At 43.2% G+C, this 21835-nt stretch overlaps 2 protein-coding genes across 3 annotated transcripts in view; one reads left to right on the plus strand and one right to left on the minus strand.

Moving 5' to 3' along the window:
• The window catches only part of LOC101593036 (mucin-16), a 101923-nt gene extending 89084 nt beyond the window's left edge, over positions 1–12839 (plus strand). The window contains exons 72-77 of the mRNA XM_023705122.1: positions 630–793; positions 1156–1223; positions 6349–6515; positions 8410–8451; positions 8760–8839; positions 11330–12839. Of these exons, the coding sequence (XP_023560890.1) occupies positions 630–793; positions 1156–1223; positions 6349–6515; positions 8410–8451; positions 8760–8839; positions 11330–11428 (620 nt within the window). The 3' untranslated portion in view covers positions 11429–12839. The remainder of the gene's footprint in view (positions 1–629; positions 794–1155; positions 1224–6348; positions 6516–8409; positions 8452–8759; positions 8840–11329) is intronic.
• Positions 12840–16701: 3862 nt separating this feature from the next.
• Positions 16702–21532, minus strand: Mbd3l1 (methyl-CpG binding domain protein 3 like 1). Of its 2 annotated transcripts, none has more exons than XM_023705096.1 (2): positions 21389–21532; positions 16702–17374 (listed from the first exon to the last, which is right to left on the minus strand). In XM_023705096.1, the coding sequence occupies exon 2, from the start codon at positions 17362–17364 to the stop codon at positions 16789–16791; it is 576 nt and encodes a 191-aa protein (XP_023560864.1). In that variant the 5' UTR covers positions 17365–17374; positions 21389–21532; the 3' UTR covers positions 16702–16788. The 2 variants fall into 2 exon arrangements, with proteins under 2 accessions (XP_023560864.1, XP_004644970.2); XM_004644913.2 differs by lacking the exon at positions 21389–21532 and adding an exon at positions 20514–20546.
• Between the last annotated feature and the right edge of the window lie 303 nt (positions 21533–21835).

Raw genomic sequence — 21835 nt, forward strand, 5'->3', positions numbered from 1 at the left:
TGTCCATGCTTTAAAGAGACCCATTCTCCTTTTCCTCATACACAGTTCTTTTGGCTTGGTAAGAAAAAGAGTCAAGCAAGTCAGTTGTGGTAGCACATGGCTACAATCCCAGCACTTGGGAGGCCAAAGCAAGATGATGATTGAGTTCAAGACCAGCCTGGACTACATAATGAGACTCTGTCTCAAAAAAAAAATTTTTTTTAAAAAAAGAGGGCTGGAGAGATAGCTCAGCAGACTAAGTGTCTACTTTGGCAAGTGCAGGGACCAGAGTTTGATCCCTGGTCCATCATGCCATGCCGGCCCCGCCCCCAGGGCACACTGAACCAGCAACCAGTCCAGATGTGGTGGCATTCACCTATAATCCCAGTGCTGGGGAAGCTAAAAACAGGAGGGTCACTGTGAGTCTGAGCTGCATGGTGAGACCCTGTACCAAACACATTAATGAAAAGAAAAGTGAGCAGATAGATGAATGGGATGGATACAAAGTAGTGGGGTCTTCTGTGGCCCACTTTCAAAACCTCACTGGAGGTCCCATTGCCAGGAATAAGTAGAACGGCTTGAACTTTCTTAAAACTTTCCCTTGCTCTTGGATTTGAGCAATTCTTACACAATTTTTCTTTTCATTCCAGAAGTGAAGCCATCTGTCACTCTACCAACAGAAATGCCACCAACCGCTTCCAGCTCCCAACAGTTCCAGCTGAATTTCACCATCACCAACCTACCCTATTCCCAGGCCATCTCCCAGCCAGACACCCCCCAGCACCAGCGCAACAAAAGAAGCATTGAGAGCGCGGTGAGCGTGGGGACTGCCGACCTGTTCTCAGGCAGAGGCTGAGCTGCGGACGTGGGTCGCCAGAGGATGACCCTTGACACCTGTTCCCGTTAGAGTTTTTAAGTAGCACTTATTAGGAATTCACAGTATGAATGCATCAGAATAGTATGCTGCTGAAGACAGACTTTCATTCTCCTTTTGCAAATTAAGAAATAGATGCAGAGAGGCTCAGTAGAGTCCAGCTATACCACACCTTGGAACACAACATTGGCCTGAACTAGGGCTTGTAAGACAAAAAGATGGGCATATGTGATCAGTGACTGTAGATTCTCCTAGTATTGCATTTTGGGTTCTAACCTAAAAACTATCGTCCCATCTTTCAGCTCAACCAACTCTTCCGAAACAGCAGCATCAAGAGCTATTTTTCAGACTGTCGAGTATCAGCATTCAGGTGAGTTCTAGCTCATGACCTGATGACTCTAGGAGCTTATGCTGCACCTTAAATAAAAGTGTCCCCTGCCAAAGTGTTCCACTTCCTAGACAGCATTGGAATATAGGGCTGTTAGATAAAACCCAGCTTCTTCCAAAGCTGATGAGCCCAACTGGCTTAGAAAGCCCAGAGAGCTTGTGTCCTCTGAGGACAAGGAAGCCATTGAGTGTAGAATCCTTATTTTAAGAAATCGGTGACTGCAGGAGGTGGATGCGCTAAAATTAACAATGTCAAACTAGTTATCTTTTATTTTGCTTTGACTAAGAGTTAGAAAAGACACACAAAGACTTGGACCTGGGCTCACCGAGAAAGAGGGAAGCGTCCAAGAGTCGCCATAAAAGATGTGCCACAAACGTATGATGAGTGTCTAAGTAAACTCTAAAAATCACAGTAAAAGACACGGGGCTTCTCATCCCTGTCAGAATATCCCCCTCAGTCTGAGTACATTTATTCCACCATCCGGGCCACTTTCTGAGGCAGTTCTGAAAGTCATCTTGCATGAGTGTCTTTACAGCATGTAATAAAAAACACACTAAATACTGTTGCTTAGTTTTGTCCAATAGAAAGGCAGCCTTGTAGGAATACCATGGCGTCTCCTCAGCCTTCTTCATCAGATCCGGCACCACACAACCTCTGACTCATACTCAAAGTGAAAATGACCGTGAAAGATAAGTGTTTTGAGTCCATTCAGGATATAGAGGCAGCCAGGACAGAGCAACCACAGACACTCATGGAAAAGAACTTCCCGAAGTGCTTCTGAAAGTGGCAAACAGGACAGGATAAATAAGGGAGAGTGTTTTAAAGGCCATCAGCGACAGCATGTCCTTTACTGGAAATACATTTTTTAAAATTTAAATATTCACCATATTTTATTTTTTATTTTTTGTTTTTGAAAAGTTAAAAATCCTGTAGTTTTTTTATTCCTGGTACCACTACCACAATTTGTAGGGCAATATACCTGATATAATAAAAAGAAAGAAAAAGACAAAGCTATAACAGATAAAAGACCTCAGGAATATACATCTAATTGACACTACATTTCATTAATCAATAGCTGCATTTTTTGCATACTGTGGCTATGACAGTCCTGAACCAGAAGGGTTTCCTGTTTAAGCTGCAGTAATTTTTCTGACTATGGATCATCGTTCCTTCTGTGGCAGATTTTTGTATTTCCTCTAATGCTTTTGGGATGACTGTCTCAAAGTAACCTACAGCATTCCTGACAATTCCTAGCTCTCTCTCCTGCTAAGAACTGTAGCCCTTTTCTTTTCTTTTTTAAAACCTTCTGCTACCATATCCACCATTTCCACCACCAGATCCATAACCACCACCATAGGAACTGCCAGAGATTCTTCCACCAAAACTTCCCCCCTTCACAGGTCCATAATTTGACTGCTGTTGTCTACTATAATCTCCAAAATCATTATAGTTCCCACCACCACTATAGTTATCACCATAGTTACCACCACCAAAATTGCCTCCTTCCTGGTAACCATCATATCATCCTCCAGCACCACCGTGTCCACCACCTTGGTTTCCATATCTTGGTCCACCACCACCATACCCTCCTCTAGTACTATAACCAGGACCATCACCATAATTTCCACCATCACCTCCTCCATAACTACCTCTGCTGCCACCTCCTCCACCACCGTAACCTCCTCTTCCACCAAAGTTTCCACCACGGCCAAAATTCCCTCCACCACCTCCAAAGTTTCCTCCACGACCCATAAAGTTGCCAGATCCCCCCTCCAAGGCCTCTTTGTGATCCAGCAGACTGCATCTCTTGTTTAGAAAGGGCCTGTCTCTGCCTGTCTTCCGTGACTGCTATGGTTTCAATCTTGACGTATTTTTCAAAGTAGTCTCTCAAATTATATTGTTCTGTATCTTCTTTAATACCACCAACAAAAATTTTCTTCACTGTTAGATGGGCACCAGGCTTTACTGATCCTTTCTAGAAACAGCTCTCTTTGGTTCTACTACACGCCCACCAACTTTGTGTGGTCAAGCACACACTGCTGCATCCACCTCTTCAACATGAGAGTAAGTCACAAAGCCAAAGCCTCAGGAGCGTTTTGTTTGAGGCTCTCTCATTACCACACAATCTATGAGTGTGCTCCATTTCTCAAAGTGTTCTCTTAAACTATCATCGGTAGTTTCAAAACTCAGATCACCAATAAACAGCTTCCTCAACTTCTCTGGTTCCTTTGGGTCATGGCCCTCCTCCCCCAGCAGTGATGGCGATGGCTGGAGTTGGGCTGCGGACAACCGGGCAGTGGTTTTACCTCCATTTTGAGACTGGACTTGCCTCTTCCAACTCGAGTTCAATATGGGACCTATATTTTTACATTACACCTCATATGTCCAACAGTATTGCCCCTTCATCAGGTAAAATAAAATACCTTCAAAATGGCACCATCTCCCAAGACAAGCAATGCAGCAGCCCACAGGTGGTCCAAATCCCAAGTGATTATTTTTTCACTAGCTGCTGACTCCCTTTCCCCTGAAACTAGATTTCCAAATTTCTAGATTCATGGTTAAATGGATCTTTCTGTCAAGCCCTTGTCTCTTCTGTGGTTTTTAATTATCTGCCCTGTTTGCTAAATTTCAGGTTGTATAAAAGTGGAGAAAAATAATCTGGAGTCTTTAAAAGTTTAATCAACTAAATGGTCCAAGAACACTGGAAACTTGGAGGCTAGAAAAAAACATGTTTATGTAGCGTCAGTTCACAGCACTCTGGATGAGTAATGGTCCTCAACTATTGCTGAACATTACCCTCCCTCAAAGAGCTTTTGAAAACGTGCTTACCAAGGTCACATCAACTATTCTTATTTAATCTATTTGGGGATCAAGCCTAAGCAAAGATACTTCATAGAAATCTTCCCAAGCGGTTCTGTGTGGGAGCCAGGCTAAGATCTTCCGTTTGAAGCACAAAGATCAAGACAAGATGTACAGACTGTAGTAGGAAAAAGTCAGCTACTAGAGGCAGGACCATGGAAGATAGCAGTCTAGAGCCCGATAGCAGGCTCAGAGTCCACGGCCTACCTGTGCTGTCCTATAGGGTAACCATGAGCCACGTGAGGCAAAATGGATTTTTGTAAAGATTTGGAGGGTAGTCCACACACCGTGCATTATATTCTTTGATCTGTCTAACTTAGTGATAGAGAGTAGTACTACTATCCTCACTGGCTAATCTTCACCATCTACCAAAGAAACCCAGTAGCTGTCAGCAGTTGGCCTCTTCACTCAGGCCTTATCAACTCTTAATCTACTTTCTGTCTGTCTGGGTTTGCCTACTCGGAACATTTTAGATAAATGGGATCATATAATTCTGTCTATCTGGCTTCTTTCTTTGAGCATATTGTTTTCTTTTTTTTTTTAAATTTTTATTTATTTGAGAGAGAGAGAGAGAGAGAGAGAGAGAGAGAGAGGTGTGTATGTATGTGTGGCCAGCTCAGCCCACCAGGGGGCAGGGCTGGGTGGCATGTGGTGCTGGGGGATTGAACCGCGGTCCCTGATGCTTTGCTAAGCTTGTTCTAAGTAGGTGCTTTAGACCACTGAACCATCTCTCCAGCCCCGAGCATATTGTTTTCAAGGTTCATTCATGTATTGAGACTTTGTTTCTTTTCAAGGCAAACAATGTTTTATTATGTAACACATTTATTATTAATCTGCTGATCAACATTTGCAGAATCGGAGATCGAACTCGGGCCCTTGCACTTGCCAGGGAGGCGCTTATTCCACTGAGCCATCTCCCTGGCTGCTGATCGACATTTGGATCATCTCTATTTGGCTGAGATCAACAGTGCTGCTGTGATCATGGGTTTTTGAGCCAACTTATACTTTCAGTTATTTGGAGCACATTATGATATATGACATTGCAGATTCATATAATAACTCTGCATTTAATTTTTTTTATTTATGTATTTGGTACAAGGTTTCACTGCACAGCTCAGACTCAGTGATCCTCCTGTTTTCAGCCTCTCCAGCACTAGGATTACAGGCATACACCACAACACCCATACTTTATCGCAGACTCAGCGCACCCCGGGGATAGGGCCCACAAGGCCTGCAGGGTTGGAAATTGAACTGAGCTGAGTCTACTGAGCTATCTTGCCATCCCTAATTTTTTGGGTTTTTGTTTTTGGGGGTTTTTGTGGTTTTTGTTTTCATTTTTGTTTTTGTCTTTCAGAGGCAGGGTCTTGTATGCAGTTCAGGTATGCAGTTCAGGCTGGCCTTGAGCTCACTTTGTAGCTATCTTTCTATCTGGATTTGCCTACTGAGAACATCTGTAGCCCAGGCAGGTCTCAAACTCACAATGATCCTCTTGCCTCAGCCTCCTGAGTGCTGGGATGAGAGACATGAACCACCACACCCAGCTTAGTTCTTGAGGAGCTGCCAAGCTGCTTTCTGTGGAGGCTGTGAACCTCATACCCCCAGGAGCAATCTCTCAGCCCTCCTTTCCCATCCCCCACTCACTGAGCAACCGTTGTCCTCTTTTCAGAGAATCATCCTGGCAGATGTGGAGTGACCTCTCACCGCGCTGCTGACTTTCACAGCTGCTAAGGTTCTGCAGTTGCTGGTCTCCATAATGACTGAGCACCTCAGGGGGGCAGCATAGGGATGGTGCCAGGTCAAATGCAACAACATTTGTTCTCTCTACCAAGATTCAACTACTGTTCTCCACTAAACCTTTCTTAGAGCTTTGCAAGCCAGTGATTAATTTCTGTGCTTCTAAAAAACAGTTGAGTTTGACCATTTGGCCCGTGTTCTTACTGGTTTTATGGAGCTTCCATTAGTCCATTCTCCAACATTCCACAAATGCTCTTTCTACAGCTGTGTTAATGTGGATTAAAAGCAAATTAAATCAGTCACTCCATTCCTTACTCATCCCAGTCTCATTGTAAGTGCTCAATCCCACACAGGGCCAATAGGCACGGTACTGCAGACATATGATGAGCTTCTTACAGACAGAGTGTTTATTTTCATCACTGCATGACATTCCCCTGGACGGAGCCTGGCAGCAGGCAGCCTGGACTCGGTGTGGAACGTCAGCTGACTTTGTTCTTCCTTTGTGTCCACACAGGTCTGTCTCCCACATGGATCACACCGGAGTTGACTCCATGTGCAACTTCTCCCCCTTGGCGCGGAGGCTGGACAAAGTTGCCATCTATGAGGAATTCCTGCGATTGACCCAGGGTGGCACCCACCTGCAGAACTTCACTCTAGACAAGGACAGTGTCCTTGTGGATGGTGAGATTTCCTGGGCTCCACATGCCTTGCTTAGAAGCCCCAAGGCATCCCCAGGCATGGCACTGAGACAGCGTTGAACCTCCTCAGATGTACACTAGGTAGCCAGGCTCCTCCGGGCTTTACTCACCATCAAGGGATAAAACAAAAGACACCCTGTGTGACACAGGAGGCTCTAGTCCTCTGCTGGCAAGCTCTGTGACCTCAGACTAGTTCCTTCTCCTCCCTGGATTTTTTTTTCTTATGTCTTACTGCCAGCCGCTTATTTGGTGAAACAGTCAAGGAAGGCCTCCAGCTCCGAGGAATGTATGAGCCAATCTCAGTGAACATAACAGGAAGGACATGTTTTCTAACATCAGAGGTGCCTCCAAGACAGCTGACCCATGCATATCCAAATGTACTACTTTAAACATGGTCATACACATTGCATTGTGCACCAGGAATATCACCAGACAAGTGGCTTTGTGTCCTTGGTCCCTCTGATGTGCCAAGAGCCTTGAATTCTTCCAGGCACATAATACTCAACATTTATAAAAGGAATAGCTAAACCTCATGTGAGGTTGCTTCTAGGTCCAGTGGGCGTAACCCAGAAAGAGCCATTCCTGTGTGTATTGCTGTCCATGGTTCTGAAACATAGTCCTACAAGAGAGCACTGTTGATTTTCTATGACAGAAATCAGCAAACTTTTACTAAAATGGCTAGATAATAAAGAAATATGTTAGGCTTTATGAGATCTATATGACCTCTTTTCTGTTATAAATTCTTTTACAATGTGAAAACAGCTTTCAGTTCAAAGACTATCAGCCATTAGCCTGCATCTTGCCAACCTTACTCTGAATCAGCACTACCAATAGAACTTTCCAAAGATGTTCCAAATCCGACTTTAACTTCTGGGACTTTCTACAGTGATAGGAATTTTCCATAATGGGGGCGCTAGTCTATTTTCTGTTACTATAACAAAATAACCAAGTCTAGATACTTTTTAAGGAAATAAGGTTTCTATTGCTCAGGTGTCGGAGGCTGATGGTAGAAAGTCAGGCAGCCTCGTTTGTTTAGTCTCTGACGAGGCCTTAGGATGGATGGCACCATCATGGCAGGAGCACATATGGAAAAAATCACATGGTGAGACAGAAAACCCGCCCGATACAGGATCCAGACCTGCCCTCTTTTTTGTAGAAACCCACTCTCATGGGAGCCAACCAGGGTCCCACAGGAACCACATTAATGCCTTCTGAAGGTGGCTCCTCCAAAGATCTAATCTCCTCCACTTTGTCCTACCACCACCCAGCATCACTACATTGGAGACTGAGCCGCCACCTCATGACCCTGAGGAGCGAGGCACTCAAGCCATGCCCAGGCCATATAGCACTGTGAAAACTTATGGTTTCCCAACTCTTATTACCCATATACTACACGACTGCTATGACACAGTCCAGTCCAATTTAGTAACTCATGCCCAGAGATATGGGTTTCATTTACTATATTCTTGTATTGATCCCATGATTATGTAGCAAAATGTACTTTTTCTTGAGATGGAAACAATTCAGGGAAAAAATATGATACATACTTGATTTTAAATTTTCAATTGGAAATATTGGATAGAACAAATGAAGGAAATGTCACTCACTCACAAATCAGATAAAATATTATTTAAATTGGATGAAACATGAACAGTTAAATCCAAGTGATGAGTGTTGATTTTACTACTCTCTCCTCTTTTCTTGGAATATTTTATTAAATGTGTGGGGTTAAAGCTGATGAGCTCAAAGTACATGCCTGGCAGGCTCAAGACCCTGGACTCAATGCTCAGGACCCTGAACTCAATGCTCAGGACCACCCAAGAGGAAAAAAATAGCAAAGCATACTCACATGCCTTTTCCATTTCATTCCTTTTCAGGATATTCTCCCATCAAAAACGATGCTGTGACTGGAAACTACAGTAAGCCTCACATAAGCCCCTATCAAGGGCAGGGCAGGAACAACCCAATGCTGTGTGTCCTCAAACAGCACCAGACTGAGGGTTCTGGACCGCAGTGAAAGCCAGCCAGCCCTGGCAAAGACTGTGGAGACTGTGTGGGGAAGTAGGCCTCTAGCAGCCTACATCAGGGGGAGTGTTTCAGAGCCATGAGGTGCTGAGCTGCCAAGCTCCCCTCTCCAAGGTCAGGCTCATCCTTAGGCCACACAGGGGCCAAGAAAGAGCCCTGGAATGTGGCAGGATGTGGCTCACCCCAGGGTGTCTCTCCCCAGATCTGCCCTTCTGGGCCATCATCCTCATCTGCCTGGCAGGACTCCTGGCTCTCATCACATGCCTGCTCTGCTGTTACCTGGTGAGCTTGTTGTTCATCTTCTTACCCTTGGGCAGTAGGAATCCTTAATACAGTCACACGCCATATAACAATATTTTGGCCAAGGTTGTAGGTAATACAGTCTATGGTCTTGGGTCCCATAAGACCGCTGCCTAGTGACATTGTAGCTATCCTAGTTTCTGTAAGTCTGCCCTGTGACATTTGGACAATGACACAATCACCACAACTATGAACTTCTCAGACTTAGCCCCGTCTATGACCAATGCATGTCTGTACACTGTAAATACAAGTTCTTTGCTCAGTATGTTTTGCAAAAATCTTTTTCTCAGATAGTCTGTGCCTGGGGCCAGGAAGATAGCTCAGTAGAATAAGCGCTTCCCTGGCAAGCACAAAGGCCTAAGTTCAATCCCTGGTTCCACAAAAAAAAAAAAAAAAAAAAAGGAAGCTCAGATAGTCTGTGCCTGGCCTTATTTTTTTCCATTTTATTTTTAATTAATAAATAATAAATGTATATGTGCATGGGCTACACCATGATGCTCTGATATACACATGCACAAATAAATCAGGTTAATTACCAAATCCATCATAGTTTTTGTAGTAGGAATACTTGAAATCTAGCCTCAGTGTTTTTGTAATAGACATCACATCATTACTAATGATAGCCACCTTGTTGTTCAGTAGTCTCAAAGCCTTAACGACGTTAGTCCTTAGAGAGGTGTACGTGGAAGTCACAGGGAGACATCACTGAGCTGAATGGTCAGCAACTAAAATGCTGATAGTGGGCTGGGAATATAGCTCAGTGGCCCAAGCCTGACTGGCAAGTGCAAAGTCCTGAGTTCGAGTCCCAGTACCAAAATATAAAATAAAATGCTGATTCTAACAAGTTTTGGTAAAAACATAGAATAATTGGAAGTCTTGTGAAGAGCTGGAAAAATATAGCTTGGTCGTTTCCTTGAGAGCTATGGCCACTTGCTAGGGGACCCAACATTCCACTTCCCGTAATTTATCTATGAGAAACAAAAGCATATATGCACAAAAAGACTTGTACACAGATTTGTTTAAAGCACCCCAAACTGAGAACAGTCCCAGGATTCATCAACAAATATATCCTAACACTGGAATATGCTACCCAGGAATGAATAAGCAAAGCACGAACACATGCGTGATGCATAAGTTGCAAAATGATTACTCTGAGTGAAAGAGACCAGACCAAAGAAAAGGTTTCAAATTCTACAAATTCCATTTGTAGAAAACATAAACTAATTTGTTAATGATATAAAACAGATCAGCAGTATCCTGGGAATGAAAATGTGTGCAAGACCGATGGGGAAGGGTTATAAAGGAGCAAAAGTAAGAGCCAGCCAGGTAGCTCACTGGACTAAAAGTGCCTGTTTAGGCAGGCACAGGGACTGGGGTTCTCACACAGACAAACAAACCAACCCATGGCATGCTGTACTGGCCCCGCCCCCGGGACGCACTGAGATGGTGATTGAGACTGGGCATGGTGGCAGGCACCTGTAATCTCAGCACTTGGGAAGCTGAAAACAGGAGAATCACTGAGTCCGATCTCCATACTGAGACCCTGTAGACCCTGTACTAAATATATTTTTTAAAAGTGGAAGTAAACTTTTAGGAATCTTTGCTGGGTGTTCCTTACCTTTTAGTAGTGATGGTCAGTAAGTTGTAATCAAAACTTATCAGTTCACTCATGTTAAAAATATGCAATTTATTACAGAACAGTGATGACTTGGTTAAACTGGGGTAGTGTGGAGAAGGTGGAAGGTAAGGAGGGAGAGAGAAAATGATTGACAGAACAGATGGTAAAGAACAGCCAGGCATGGTGGCAAGCACCTGTAATCTCAGCACTTGGAGGCTGAGGCAGGAAGTCTGCCATGAGTTCGAGGACAGCCTCAGCAACACAGTGAGTTGAAGTGCAGCCAGAACTACACAGTGAAATCCTGTCTCACACAGACAAACAAACCAACCCAATAAAAACTAACAATGAAAAGATGGTCACTAGCTAGAGATGATGATAATATAAATAATTGCTTAATAGATAAAGAGATAGCAGATAGATAATAGATAATAGGAAGATGATATATAAATAATGGATATGTAGATAATAATCAATTGACAGCTCACTGATGGATGGATATGTACATGACAAATGATATCGACAAATGAAACTTTGTCGATAGGTGATCCCTGCAGGGCGCATCTACTTGTTCTGAGTTCTTTATATATTCTAGCCATTGGTAAAGATGTGTGATAGGTGATTAATAGAAACATGGGTATTCATAAACTGTAGGGAGGAGAGAAATAAAAGGGATCTTAGAGGATGGTTTCTAAAACCGAGAGTGAGAAGGAGAAGGGAGGCAGAACCAAGCAAAAGGAGAAAGAAGAGGGATCTGGGATGCTACAGGCCTTGGCCTGTCCTCACGCTTGCCCTCTGGCGTCCGCTCCCTGGGCAGCTGACCAATGCATTCTGACACCTTCTCTTTACCATTCCAGGTGACCATCTGCCGGCGGAAGAAGGAGGGAGACTACCAGGTCCAGCGCCACCGCCTGGGCTATTACTTCCCACACTTGGACCTGAGGAAGCTGCAGTGACCCCGTCTGCTGGGGAGATCCTTTGTCCCATCCTGGGTCTGAAGAAGAAATAAACCACATTGGTTAGACACAGCATGTGGGCCTTGCTCGACTCTGTCCCAGCCTGGGTCCCGGGGGACAAAGTGAGAGAACTTCCTCCTTTGATAAATCCTGAGGCGACTGGTAGTTGTGTCTTGGGTTTCATGCTATGCCACCCCTCAGGGACAGCAGAATTGCAAGTTGTCATTATACAGAATCAATATCCCGTGTCAATGTGAGGGTTCCCCCCAGTCACCCCCTACTGACCTGCCCTTGACTCCACTGCAGCCATCACACGGATGCGTCTCCCCAGCACTGGCTGTCTCAAGCCTGCTCTTACCCTATTTCGTTCCCTGAGCTCGCCTCTACCAAGACTGTTGGTTGAATCCGCTCCTTACCCACCAAGTGATGCCTGAAAGATGTGAAATAGTCCAAGAAAGAAATGAGTGGCTCAGAAGAGACTCCACAACCAGCCTTGGAACTTGAGAGCTGAAGTGACCAAATAAGCAGAAAGTTTGAGTCCAAGATAACCTTGCCTAAACGTGTCTGTTCTGGAGTTAAGATGAGTACAACTTGAACTGGATCACCTAAGGGAAACACGGGGCTGTCTTTTTTACATCTTTCCCTGCACTGACTCCAGGTGGCCAATTACAGGCACGCATCCCAGGTGCAAGGCCACCTGTGCCGTCCTGCTTTGTGCTTGTTGGACTTGGTGGCATGATGTATACATCTGGCAGACCGCCATGAGTGAGGGTACTCAGTTGTTATCCAAGACTAAGAGTTAAAATTGGAGTCATGCCTTCCATTCACTTTCTATTTTTGCAATGGCATTATAGTTTTTTAAGAGAATAAAAACATTGGAAATGATACCAAATTTCACTGAACACGATAGGAATTCACCACTGGTTATTACATTGCACATTGTTGTCTTCAAATCAGTTGTTCAGATTGCCAGATGGAAGCATGTGTGCCTTACACTGCCACCGTAAGCAGTCTGTCTCTGAGAATGCCCACTGGAGAGGGTAGTAAAGGCAGCAGGAACTCTTATTTATTAATGACAGTGATGAATTGATTAACCACAAGAGTACATTCAAAGAGATGGATTATGTAATCCTATGGGACTGGGACTGTGTATGTGGTGTGTGATGGAAGTGATGTTACATGACACAGGGCTGTACTTAAGATCTTGTAAGCACTATGGCTTGCAAGCTCTGCAAGCACTAACTCTGTTCTACCCTGTTTGCAGCGGTTTCAACACCTGCCCTCCAAAATTTATGTTGGAGACTTAATCTCCAAAACAACAAGAGTGAGAGGTGAGGGTGTCTAATGTGAAGTGTTTAGGTAACAAAGCCTCTGACCAAAAGAATGCACTAATGCTGCTGTTAAAAGGGCCCTGTAGGCACAGATTCTCTTTCTTCTCTTCCTGACCAGGACTTGGCATTTTTCCTCTTCTGCTTTTCTATCTTCTACAATTGGAGGATTAAGAGAGAAGTAAGAAGGCTGGCCAGAGAGCTCAGAGGACTAATGCGCCCGCTGAGGCAGAGTGCAGTGGCTGGGGTTCGATTCCCAGGGTACTGTTCTGGACCCACCCCCAGGGTGTGCTGAGAGGGTGATTGAGACTGGGCATGGGGGTGTGCACCTGTAATCCCAGCACTTGGGAGACTGAAAATAGGCGAATCAATATGAGTCCAATCTGTGTAGTGAGACCCTGTAGCAAATGAGAGAGAGAGAGAGAGAGAGAGAGAGAGAGAGAGAGAGAGAGAGACCTTAATCTTGGGATTGCCTATTTCCAAAACTGTGACAGAATAAATTTTTGTTCTTTACAAATTGTGTGGTCTGCAGAATTCTGTTACAGCAAAACGAAATGGATTAAGACCGTCCTTGAGGGTTTCCTTTCCACTTCCTAACTAAAGGAACAGAAGCTCAGAAATGGCATATGACTGGCCGAATCATGCTCCACTGTGTGCAAATGCGCTTTCTCCCTCTGCTCACCGGCAGATGGACACATACGGCTGATTCCAAGATGCTGCTGTGAATTGTGCTGCTATAAACACTGGTGTGCAGGGATGACCACAATATTATGTCCTCAAGTCTTTCGGAAAGATACTGAAAAGGGGGAAGTAGGAGGGGAAGACCTGGAATACGGATACACTTGGTCATTTGTAGGAAAATGGTTACACCTTGAGACCATAATGTTTAGCGAAGTAAATTAGACATACAGGCATAAATACTGCACAGTTTACTTGATAGGCTATTTAAAATATAAATAAAGAGAAAAGTAAACAACAGATAACAAGAAGTAGGGAGACAGATCATTCTCAAATGGGAATGGGATCAAGAGATGGAGAGAGATGGAAGGAGGAGGAGGTGGAGGAGGAGGAGGAGAGAAAAGAATGAAGATATGAAGATGTGTCATGCGCATTGCCAACACCCCACAAGGAACGTAAACATTATGTACTACAAATAGATACTAATAAGACTAAAAAAAAATGGGAGACGTAAGCAAGCGCGGGGATGGGGGTTCAATTCCCAGTACCACACACTGCGCTGGCCCCACCTGCTGGTGCACTGAGCCGGCCACCAAGACCAGCTGTAGTGGCACACGCCTGTAATCCCCGAGGCAGGGAGGCTGAAAACAGGAGGATCACTACGGCCTGAGCTGCATAGTGAGACCCTGTACCAAGGACAATGTTTAAAAAAGGAAACAGGAGATGATTGGACAAGGAAGGAAAAGAATGACTTAGAACCTAATTATGAACTCCTATTCTAAACCATCAAATGAGTCAAAGGTATTTCCAGATATAGGGAACAGCTCAAAGTCGACCTCCTGCAGGCCTTCAGTGAAAGAGCCTGCAAAGCATGCACATCAGCAGGAAGAGCTGCAACCCCCAAAAGCATGTTATGTGAGAAAACCTGAGTGATAAAGAAAAAAGTCATCTATCTAAATATTAGTTTCACAAGTCATTAAAATGCTTTTTTAAAATTTCCTATTAGTGCTATATGTGTTTGCAGCATACAGTGGCGACATTTATTGAAATTCTGCACATAGACATAACTCCCCTTAGTTATTTTTGCCCCCTCCTGTCCCAATCCTCCCTGCTAGCTGCAGTTCTTTCTGTCTTTTTTTTTTTTTTTTTTTGGCCTTCCCATTTGCAAATCTCCAATTGCATTTTATCTTCAATTTTCTTTTTTTTAAAAAAATCCCTTTCCAACAGTGTTTGGACAGAATATCCTGTCTGCTTCTTGTACTGTGGATAACCACTAAGAAGATAACAATGTACAGTGTATTCACTATCAAAACTGTCCTATTAATCAGCTGTGAAACTGTCTCATTCATATTTAGTTCTCAATTAAAAAAATAAATATAAAAAATGAAAAAAATCCCTTTCCCCGTCCCTCCCTCCCACCTTCCTGCATCTCTCGTTCCCCTTCCCACTTGAGAAAGATCACCCTACTTACCTGTCCTTTATTTCACTATTTATCCTGTGGGTTCTTCATCTAAGAGAAGTCATGCAGCATTTAAACTTGTGTATCTGGCTTACCTCACTGAATACTATGATCTCGAGGTGCATCTGCTGAAATCAGTTTCAATAAAATTCCAGATGATTACCACATACAAGCAGAAAGAATAGGTCAAATTTTAAGATCAAAAAAAATTTAAGATCATTCATTTTAGGGAAGATAGAAATAGTATGGCTGTTCTATTTTTTTTTTTTAACAATTGCCTTCAGAACCTGACAAATCCAGGAAGCAAAAGTGAGCAATTACAAAGAGGACTTAAGTTTTATAGCAAATACAGGGATCAGGCAAATAGGTAAACATTTAAATTCTTGAATTCCAACAAATGATGTCCTAACATTAGGTTAATAATGCTAAAAAAACATGCATAGCCATTATCCCCCAAATTTCAAATTACTTTCCATGAAGCAAATTTCCTTTTGCTTTTTTTTTCTCTTTCTGTAATTTAAGGAAGGGTCTACAAGATGTTCAAGATCTCACTGCTAGATCAAACTCGTAGTGGTCCACTCTTTGCAGCCTCCCAAGAGCTGGGATTACAGGTGCACACCACCACGCCCAGGCTCAATCACCACTGGGGGCGGGGCCGGCATGGCAGGCCCGGGGATCGAACTCCCTTGCAAGTGCTTTAATCCACTGACCTATTTGGCTGGCCCAGATTTCAAACACTTATTGATCAAGAAAATTATAGAAATGTTAGCATTTCACTATAAGGAACTGTTAGCTAATAAGCAATAAGGAAGAAATGAATAATGAATGGAATGTCTAAAACATCAAACTGAAAAAAAAAATGGCCATTACCTGGGGAAGGGGGAGCAGGGAGAAGCAGATTAAGGGGTACAAATTTGCAGTGACATAAACTGAATCACTCTGGACATGTAATGTGGGGCATGAGGCTTTAGCCAATCATACTGCACTGCACAGTGGAAATCTGCTGAGAGTACACATTAGGTGCTCTTACTGCACACAAAATTATAACTGTGAATTGAGGGCTATGTTGATATGCTTGACAGAGATAATTATTTCAATATACATTAAAAGTTAATGCAATATACATGAAATATATACAATAAGAGGTAGGTGTGTGTGTGTTTGTGAGTGTGTGTATGTTTTCCCAGGAATTGAACCCACAACTTTGCACCTGCCAGTTAAGCAGTCTTCCACTATGCACATCTCTAGCCCTACATAATTAAAAAAATAATAATAATGCAAATAAATCACATAAAGGCAAGTGACAATGGGAGCGTACCAAAAAAGGAAAATCTTTTTCTCCTCACCTGAACCCAAATTTCCCATTTTGAAAAGAAATGTTTAGCTCAGAGGATTAAAGAGCCTGCTTAAGCAGAGCGCAGCGGCAGGGTTCAATCTCAGGCGTGCTGTGCTGGTCCCGCCCCTGGGGCGCACTGAGACGACAACTGAAACTGGGCCTGGTGGTGCATGCCTGTAATCCCAGTGCTTGGGAAGCTGAACACAGGCAGATCACTAGGAGACCCTTACTAAAATATAAATAAATAAATCTGAAAACAGAAATGTTGTCCAGGTGTGGTGGGTGGTGGCACAAGGCCATAATCCCAGCATTTGGGAGGCTGAGGCAGAAGGATCAACCTTAGTACATAATGAGTTCAAAGCCATTCTAAACTACATAGTGAAGTCCTGTCTAAAAATAAAAATAGACATATTCTCGTGTTGGGGCAAGTAGTTTAATAAAGAGAAGTATTAATGTGTGTTAAGGTTTCAAGAAATCAAAGCTATGATCAGTGCAAAGTGAGGCTAAAATAAGATCATGTCCCATTTCTTCTTCAATATCTTCTTTTTCATAGTGTTTATCATGACGCCTTTGGTGATTTCTTGCCTCTCTCTGCTTCTCCAGCCAGTCTGTCTGCAAGCAGTGCTGTTGCCAATCTTTCTCTTGCTGTCTCCACTTTTCTCTCCTGTTTCTTAATATCTTCCTCTGTGACCAGAAATTGTTTGCAGAGGAGCTGGGGAATACCCAAACCCGTTCCTGGAACCTTCTCCACCCGGTGAGAAGATGAGGTATGGCTGGGCAGAGAGCTGGAGCGCACACCCCCAGCCGGAGTATCCAGCAGAGACGCGCCTGCGCAACAAGGCGCAAGTGTGTGCAGAGTTCTGGCCAGGCCAAAGGTACTTAAAAGCTCTCCTATGCTGCTGGAGGCCTGGAGGCCTTGCAGCCTCTTATGCAAGCAGACCTGTTGGGGCTTCTCTAGGTTGGCCTCCCATCGATGGTATCTGACCTCATTGTTTGGGTGAGACGTAACTCTCGTAACTGGCCTCTTGAAAGTGTAGCTGGACATTCGCAAGGGGATTGAGATGCTTGAAGCAGACTTGGGCTTCGAAGGGTTGACGCAGGCCCGTTGCTTCCTCTGCGAAGTCTTGGCCATCATACCTCTTACCCTATCAAACAGAAACGCTGGGGTTGGATCTACATTTCCAACAAAGCCTGACCAGCATCTTGGGACATCCAAAAGCAAATCTGAGTTAAGCTCAGACAACTCAAAGCCCAAACATCCCTCTACCATCTTGCGACGCACTCTCCTTTCATGCTTTTATTTTCCCCTTTGTCCCTATCAATCCCAACTATGTGAAACCTGGCCCTGTCTCTCATGATACGTGGCTTCCTGTCTTCTAATTCCCAACTCTGACTTTCTTCCGTTATCTGACTATTCAATCAAACTGTGGTCCTTTTGGTTTTTATAGCTCCTTTAGCACATAAGCCAAAAGGGAAATTATCAACTACCCACTCTTAGAGACTCACCCCCAGCCCCCTGACAGTTAATCAACTCAATGGTCATGTTCAAAAATAAATAATTTAGAAGACATAATCACCAACTATATAAGGTTCTTATTCCTGGCTTGTTCATGCAAGCATCCGTAAAATAGGTACCTTTTCTTAAAGACAAGAGTAACTCCAAACTATGTATCTTCATTTTACTCTTTCTGCTTCTTCTAAATTAACATAGGTTAATTGCACATATAGCATTTATGCAGTACACCATGAAATTTGGTACATAATATATATCTAGCAATGACTTAATCAGGGTAATCAGAATCATCACATCCCTCAACATTTATAGCTCCTTTGTGTTAAGACTCTTCACATTCCTCTCTTCTAGAATTTTTACTGGGATGGGAATTGAGTCAGGGTTTCTCTGTAGTCCTGGATGGCCTCAGACTCACGGTCCTCCTGTCTCAGCTCCCCAAGCACTGGGATTCCTGGCATGTGTCACCAAGCACCATGCTAAATTTTTCTTATAAAACATTTAATAAGTTATTGTAAATCATAAGCACCATGCCATGCCAGAAAACTGGAACTCATTCCTACTAAGGAAGGGAAGAAGGCGTAGATGTTAACAAACTTTTTAAAAGTATAACAGGAAATCTCTTAATAAGAAAGGCTACATACATTCTGTCTTACTCTTCCCAAACACATCATTGACTCTTAAATATTAAAGACAGTTAATATTGAAGTCATTGAAACACACATCTAGAAACAAAACAAGAGACAAGAACAGTTAAGGGAATTTTTAGTGAAATGACAGCCTTCCTCTGGGTGCTGGCTATAATCCTTACTTAGGTCATGCTTTCTCTATTTGGTGTTGTGAGTTCAAGTTAACGACAGGTATCCTACACCATGCCTCAGCCACACAAAACCCATCAACCAGAGAGCCAACCCTGAAATCCATCAGCCAGTTGTTTTGCTCCTTTGCACAAAGCTTAAGGTTGTGAACATGATTTTCTGCCTTGAATTGTCTTCTGCTTCCACCTTATTAGCAGTGTAGACAATGCCTATGCCTTGGACAAAATATTCAAGGAGGAAGAAACAAGTTATTCAAGTAATGAATTATTCAAGTAATGAATCACTTCATCAAGAACCTTTGCCAAGGAGACTACTAGACAAGATAAGGGGGTTTGGGGAGGGGAGGATGGGAGACAAAGGGATAATAACCAGAGCTTAGATAGGATCGAAGTGTGCTACACATATGCACGAAACATGGACCAGAAATGGTGATGCATCCTGTAGTCCCTGCACTCTAACGGACTGAGGCAAGAAGACAACTTGAGTCCAGCCTGGGCAACTTAGCCAATTAGTGAAAGCCTGTCTCAAAATAAAACGTTTTTTAAAAAAGGCTAGAGATATAGCTCAGTAAGAAGGCGGTCCCCAGTAGCACAAAGAAAGAAAAAGAAAACAAAATGCCACAGTAAAACCACAAATATTTGGTATAAAAGGCATCATTAAATATATATATGCAATATGTGATCAAAAATGAGGCATGTTTAACAACAAAAACAATTCACTATAACAGAAGACCCATGGCCACGAGTCACCCTTACACTTTTCCCACTCCCAACACGTTTATCCATTATCCTTGCTGCATTCTGACAGAGTTCAGGAAATCTTTCATCACTGTCTTTTCCAACATTGTCAGAACTGCTTCAGAAGATGGCAAGAATTATGGGACACGAGTCTTTGAAGTAGGGGAAATATTTTGAGATATATAGGTGACACTGTAGCTTTTATTACAATACATTTTGATCAAAGCATTCATATCCCATGTGTACATATTTCACTACCCACTATCTAAGCTCCTTCTCCCTTATTCCTGTGATTCTTGGACTGTGTACTCTGTGGTCTCAATAATTCCCTCGGATAATACAAAATTCCTTACCACTCATCTTACCTGCTTTGTAAAACTTCAAACCTGGGAAATTGCTATTTTTCAGTCATTTCAAAGTTTGTTTTGTTTTGTTTTGTTTTGTTTTGTTTTGTTTTGTTTTGCAATTGCTGGGGGAGGGAGGAAGCACACAACATGACATTTTCCTACCACTATAAAATATTCAAGGGCTGGAGAGATGGCTCAGTGGTCTAAAGCACCTACTTGAAACAAGCTTAGCAAAGCACAGGGACCGCGGTTCAATCCCCCAGCACCACATGCCAGCCCGCCCCACCCCCTGGTGGGCTGAGCTGGCCACACACACACACACACACACACACACACACACACAATGTAAAAATAAATAAATAAATTTTAAAAAAATATTCAAAATCAACTGGGAAATGACACTTCCTTTCTATGGGCCAGCATGTGAGCTCTTCTAGTTTTCCCTAAAGATTATTTCAAATATCCTCATTTCTTTTTTGCTCCTGTCTACTCAAGTTTCCCTAAAACTGGCCTGATAATTCATAGGGAAATGATTAACTACTAGATTGAAATTGGAGGGGTCTAGGTGCCAAATCTGCAAGCTTCCATTGTTGTAAAATTTCCTGTAATTACATTGAAAAATATTTATCTTCCAATCAGAGGCTCACTCTTTTCTTCCTTATTAATTAGGCCTCTAATACCCCAGTACAGTCCTTGTACCTTCAACTCTTTTTCTACTAAACCCTTCATTCAGCATTTAAATACGTTTAATTTTTTTCTCAACCACAGACACCTCTTGCCTCACCTCTCTTCAACCACCACTTTCTGTTTCTTCCCCCTTGGCATGAACCACTGAGAAAAATAAAAACTCTCATGTTTCTCTAACATCTTACCTCTAACAGCGTCCTCAATCCACTCTGAAGTTCTAACTTCCTTCAGAATTCCATGGCTACTTTCCCAGTAAGGTCACAATGGGCCTTTGTTAGTAGACCCAGAGGAACTTTTTCCTATTCATCTGATGGAGACCACTGCAAAGCGGCTCTGAGCAGGATTTATTGTTAACCAATTTTCTTTTCTTGTTTATGAGTTTGCCCGAGTTCTGGGCTCTTGTCTGGAGATGGGCAGCAGACCCACACATAAAAAGGGAACCTCTATGAGTCACAGGTCCCCACCAAGGCCTGTATTGGCCTGTGAAGCTATGACACTTCATAGGACAAGATAAGGCCACCGCTGAGGATGCCTGGCTCCAACCCTAATGAACAAAAACAAGACTGAAGCTGCAGGCTCCGTACTCCTATGATCAATGTCAACCTAAAGATAAGGTGGCTCTTCTGATTGACATAATTTACTACTTTGGAAAATATTTCCCAAGATCCTGCTAGATTCCCACATTTTCTTCAGTATCTTCCTCCTTTGTTCAAAAACCAAGTAAATATGGGCCACCCAGGGAAGTTCTTGGTCAGAACCCAGAGCATCTCAAATTCTGTGAGAGGACTTTTGATCCTCTTGGAGCTCTAAAATCATACCACTTGTTGCATTTCTGTAAGCTTTCATAGTCCACTCATGTGGGAGATGGCAGGCCTGATCAGCTCGCAGTAACCAAGGGTTATTATTAATCTCATCCTCACCTAACATACCCTTAAGGTAAAAAAGAAGTTTATAAACATTTGGAACAACTTTAATTGTAAGGGATGGCATCTAGCATAATACTCTAATCACTTTTAGACATAGAAGAGGCTGAGGCAGAATTCCTGCCTGAAGTACTTACACGGGAGTAGTTTTTCCTAGATTACGCCATTCCTCACTTCTTCCCCTGCCCTGTCAGAAACTTCACAAACACATAGGAGATAAGGAGGAGACAGGACTCACTTCAGGCAATAAGAAGACAGACTATTTGCCCATGCTAAGCCATAAATCCCTCTGTCCGAGATCTCACACCTATAGGATATAGGGGCATCATATTCCTGTCATGCCCCCACACGTATAGGACATAGGGGGCATGGTTGCCATAACAACAAAGAAACTATAAAAGCAGGTAGGGAACAAATAACTGTGCCGGCTTTTTCCCCCTGTGGTGCTGCTTGGCCTGCAGGTCTGTGTAGGGCAGCAGACACGGGTCTATATTACACAGGATGGGTTTTGTTAAGGTTGTCAAGAATAAGGCCTACTTTAAGAGATACCAAGTGAAGTTTAGAAGACGACGAGAGGGAAAAAC

Source organism: Octodon degus, unplaced genomic scaffold (assembly GCF_000260255.1).
Source record: "Octodon degus isolate 3935 unplaced genomic scaffold, OctDeg1.0 scaffold00214, whole genome shotgun sequence".
Classification (NCBI taxonomy): Eukaryota; Metazoa; Chordata; class Mammalia; order Rodentia; family Octodontidae; genus Octodon; species Octodon degus.